The 4,582-nt window shown below is 33.7% G+C and overlaps 2 protein-coding genes and 1 long non-coding RNA gene across 3 annotated transcripts in view; 1 reads left to right on the top strand and 2 right to left on the bottom strand.

Annotated features, from left to right (window-relative positions):
- The window catches only part of LOC108732434 (glutamate receptor 1), a 32,202-nt gene extending 31,221 nt beyond the window's left edge, over nt 1-981 (bottom strand). The window contains exons 1-2 of the mRNA XM_018463228.2: nt 867-981; nt 317-469 (exon numbers count right to left, since the gene is read on the bottom strand). Coding sequence (XP_018318730.2) covers nt 317-469; nt 867-942 — 229 coding nt within the window. The 5' untranslated portion in view covers nt 943-981. The remainder of the gene's footprint in view (nt 1-316; nt 470-866) is intronic.
- LOC108732443 overlaps nt 1-4,582 on the top strand; it is a 100,437-nt gene that overhangs the window by 82,159 nt on the left and 13,696 nt on the right. The window lies entirely within an intron of this gene.
- Nucleotides 2,579-4,582, bottom strand: part of LOC108732441 (ras-related and estrogen-regulated growth inhibitor) — a 25,852-nt gene continuing 23,848 nt past the window's right edge. Inside the window, exons 4-5 of the mRNA XM_018463247.2 lie at nt 3,591-3,872; nt 2,579-3,455 (exon numbers count right to left, since the gene is read on the bottom strand). Of these exons, the coding sequence (XP_018318749.1) occupies nt 3,321-3,455; nt 3,591-3,872 (417 nt within the window). The 3' untranslated portion in view covers nt 2,579-3,320. The remainder of the gene's footprint in view (nt 3,456-3,590; nt 3,873-4,582) is intronic.

Here is a 4,582-nt window from a genome sequence, read left to right on the forward strand (position 1 = left end):
TCTCAATATTTTTATGTATTTTTCCATTAGTTTTACCTTTGAATATTGTTTAAGAATGACTATATAAATATTTACATGCCTAGAAATGTATAAAAATTGGCATATTTATTAACTTTGAACCCCTATAACATTTTATGGGGGTGAGACCGCCACGAACTTTTTATGGTACAGTGGTGGGGGAGACCTCCTCTTCCATCATCTAGACCTTTACCTGTAACTTGAATGCTACTTCTCTATTCAATTCATCTTTACAGTAAGGTCATCCTTCGATGTGAATTGAAATGTATCTAGGTATTAGTTGTTATCAAATACTTACTTAATTTTGACAATTTAAATGCATCTGCTGTATTAATAATGTCCACAAAAGCCTGTAGTTCGAATCTTCGTCCTGTAAGGTTTTTGTTATGATTTGCTACAGCAAATTTAAAAGCTGTTTGAATTTCGTCAGTCCCTTGTTCAAAAACGGCACCTAAAACATTTGAACATCTCCTCATTTAGCCATCATTAAATAATTAAACATCAGTTTTTTTGCTAACAATAAGGGGATGCTTGTTTTCATGATGATTGTATCAAATTAAACAAGTGCACTTCGTTGCTGCAGTTACCAAAACAACTCAAGAATGTAAATTACGATTGGATGACATGAAACATGCGCGTTTAAATCAAAAATATGAGGCGATTACGAATTAAAATAAAATTGGTAAATATTCAATTCAAAAATAATGATGTGTTTTGACAAACAATCTCAAGGAATTAATTACTTGTTAGAATAGATACATATAAATAATGACTAATGAATCCTTACAAAAGAAAATTTTGTTGACGATAATAGAGTACGGATACATATGCAATTGCTTCACTCTTACCTAAAGGTACTTTATCACCAAAGGAATAAGCGTTAGCAACCAATAAAGTAAACAAAAACACAAAGGAGATCAGCATCCTTATCAATATTCTAGGGAGACCGAACAGTCAGCATCACTAACCGTATCTTCCACGGGATGCGTTCTGGTTGCCTGGGACAAAGGCGCAGGCGCAGCGGGAAGCTGTCGTCCTCTTACCCTCAAAAATCATTACACCGTTTCCTTTTCCCATTTTCGTTTTACGCGATTATGTGTTTTAAATCACATTTTGAAGACGTTTATAAGAGATTTAATTTTCTCATGAGCAAAAACTATATGACATAAAAATAATTGAAATTTATCCAGGGTTTGACCAAATTTGTTGTTCTTAACGTTGAGCAGAACAATACACATCTTATTAAAAACGTTATTTTTATCAAGAAAAAAAGAGTATATTGGCTTAAACTGAATAGGTAGTTTAAAAAAATTGATAGTACTTGAAGCGTTTCAATGAACGCAAAATTTATCTTTACTTTTTCAATTTGCTTAAGATACAGAATAAAAGTGGCTATTTTGCTACCGAAAAAATTTTTTTTGTTAAAGGGAAAACGATAAAAAAAGGGAACAGTGCGTACTTAGGATTTGTAAATTTAGAAAAGGCTTTTGACAATGATAAATGGAACAAGATGTTAAACATTCTTAAAAATGTAGGCATGAGTTATAGAGATGGAAGAGTGATACTTAGTTTGTACAATGAGCAACAGGCAGTTATAGAAATGGGGCTGCAACGTAGAGAAGTAAATATTAGGAAGGGAGTCAAACAGGAATGCACACTGTCTCCGTTACTTTTTAATCTATACATCTAAGACGCGATTAACATCATTAAAGACAGTACAACTGTAGGAATAGATGTGCAAGGGCAAAAGATTAGTGCGCATAGATTTGCAGATGATATAGCAGTATTATCATCTAGCAAGAAGGAGTTAGAGATAGGTTTAAATAAAATGGAAGCGCTATTGACAAAACAGTATTGTATGAAAATAAATAAAAGTAAAACAAAAATACTGATACGCAAGGGAAGAAGCACTGGCCAGTATCCCGAGATAAAAACGTTCAGTCTGTCAGAGTCTGTGAAAGCGAGACTTGAATCTCCGTCTCTCATCGAGTCTCTCTGATGCGCTGAGAGAGACTGTCGAGAGACTGTCAAAAAACCGTTTAGCGTCTCTGAACGAGAGACTCGAGTCGCTCATAGAGAGAACCTCATTTTGTATCCAGTCTCTGAACGAGAGACTCGAATCTCTGAATGAGAGACTTGAATCTCTTATTAGGTGGTGTCTCGATAGACATGGTAAAAAAGTTCAACATATTTCAGAGATCCCAGTCTTTCTACGAGAAACTCGAGTCTCTCAATTTTTCAGTTTTATTCATTCAGTCCCTCTGTGAGAGACTCGAATCTCTGAATTAACAATTTTATCGTTCGAGTCTCTCATACAGAGACTGTGAGAGATCCATAAAAACACCTAGGCAATAACTGAGAGACTGTGAAAGACTGTGAGAGACGCTCTCAGAGATGCTGAAAGACTCTGAGAGACTGAAAATTTTTGTCTAGGAATGCTGGGTTATATTTCGGAACACACTCTCTATTTTCGCTCTTGCGTCACAAAAAAGAATGTTATCAAAGATATGCGTGATCTCTGTGTTTATTGAACAAATAAAACAATAGGGAAGCCTTTTTATTTACTTTTATAATTGATACCTGGACAAATACAAAAGGTAACAATAAAATATTATGGCACGTGTCAATCTTATCATTAATAATAATAAATAAATTGATAGAAACAGTTACACTATTTTTGTTAATGTTACAGAATTATCAATACATTAGGACTAGTCTTAACTACTTATTTATATTTTACAAATAATGAATTCGTGTATATTAATATAATGAAACAAAGTTTACAAAATCCAGTCTGTACTTACTAATGTTACAGTAACCTAATTAGTTTTGATTGACTATCCTGTAGGTACTTTATTGTATTTTTCGATAATCCGCATTTATCATTTTTTCTCCAATATTGAAATAAGAAAATGATTAACAAGTCATCTATTGGAAATATCAATTTTTTTTGATATTTTACTCCAAAAATTCTTTAATGCGAAGTAATTGAAAATACATCATTCATAAATTACAAGTTAAACTATACTGTTATCTGGTATCATAAGAACGTATTAATTTAATAATAGATATTATATACAATATTAAAAAAAAACAAATTAATTTGAATCATAAATCTACCATACAATAGTAAAACAACTCAAGCATCCTCTTTTTCCAAAAATATCTTCCACAGATCATTGTCAGCATCTTACAGTCATAAAAACAGTTTACATTTTCCGATGAACCCCCATCAGAATCCAATTTTCTTCAAATTATAGTAATTATTTATTATTTTCCTCAATGTTGTTGGTCATTTTCCTTCAATCCTTCGGTAAGGCACTGTCACTTTTTCCTCTAACATAGAGTCTCATGGTATTAGTTTTTGTTCCCAGCATTCGCTCCAGTAACGATTGCTTAGATTTTCTTCTAGAAACCAAAACTGATCTACACAATTCCTGCAAATTATTAAATAATTGAAATAAAATCAATAGATCTAGTCTCTAAAGCAGTCCTGGCTTTAGAAACTAGTTCAGTTTGCTTGGTATTTATTCTTAATTATTATTGGGCCTATTTTTAAAATAATTAATTACCTGAAAGACTGTGGCAACTGCAGCCACTTGTTCAGCCGCTGCGACCTCCGAAAATCCGCAGTCGTAGTCTCGAGCCAATATGGCGCCTTCCTCACAGCTCACTTGACGCAAGTGGACCATATCACATTTGTTTGCCACCAAATACAGCGGCATATCACAGTTGGCTAAGGACGACACAATCTTTTTAACAAATGCAAACGATTGTCGATCGATTATGGAATACACCAAGAGCAGCCCATCAGCCCATGACACTGTGTCATGAGATGGAAGATCATTTTCGTTCTATAAATGAAAATAACTGTTTTTCAGTTTTTGGTAGTAGTCGGTAACCTTCGAAATTTACGTTGACTAAAAATTAAGGAAAAGGCAGTTATAGAGCAGGAGCTGCAACGTAGAGAAGTAAATATTAGGAAGGGAGTCAGACAGGGATGCACGCTGTCACCTCTACTTTTTAATCTATACATCGAAGACGCGATCAACATCATTAAAGACAGTACAGTCTATTTCAATTTGTTAGAATTGTGACCATGAAGAAATCTGTGCGAAGATAGAAAGAATACACACTAGGCATGAGCAAGACAGAAATAGTTGGAACAAGCTTGAACTAGCACAGCTTTCGATGGGCGGTCTTAGGAGATCGGCCATAACTGTACAGTACTAGACGAAAATGTTTAGTAATTTCTTAAAACAAAAATGTCTATGAAGTAATAACAGAAAACAAAGCAAAAGTTTTATAGGTGTGTAGAAGGTTAAGTTAATTCACTTGTTATTATTTTTGGCTAAATATGCTTTAATATGAAGCATATTCTTAAATTTTAACAAGGCAGTTTAAATAATTTTGCAAATGGTACTGTACACTTTTGTCTAGTTCTCGCTCGATGATCGATGAAGAAATGAGCTCCGCAGACAAATATGATTGAATTTGGAATTATGCTACGGCGCATCCTAATAAAGGGAAGGGGCATATCTCCAACTTCTTGAAACGAACCTTA

The sequence above is a fragment of the Agrilus planipennis genome, unplaced genomic scaffold, assembly GCF_000699045.2.
Source record: "Agrilus planipennis isolate EAB-ADULT unplaced genomic scaffold, Apla_2.0 scaffold10, whole genome shotgun sequence".
Classification (NCBI taxonomy): domain Eukaryota; kingdom Metazoa; phylum Arthropoda; class Insecta; order Coleoptera; family Buprestidae; genus Agrilus; species Agrilus planipennis.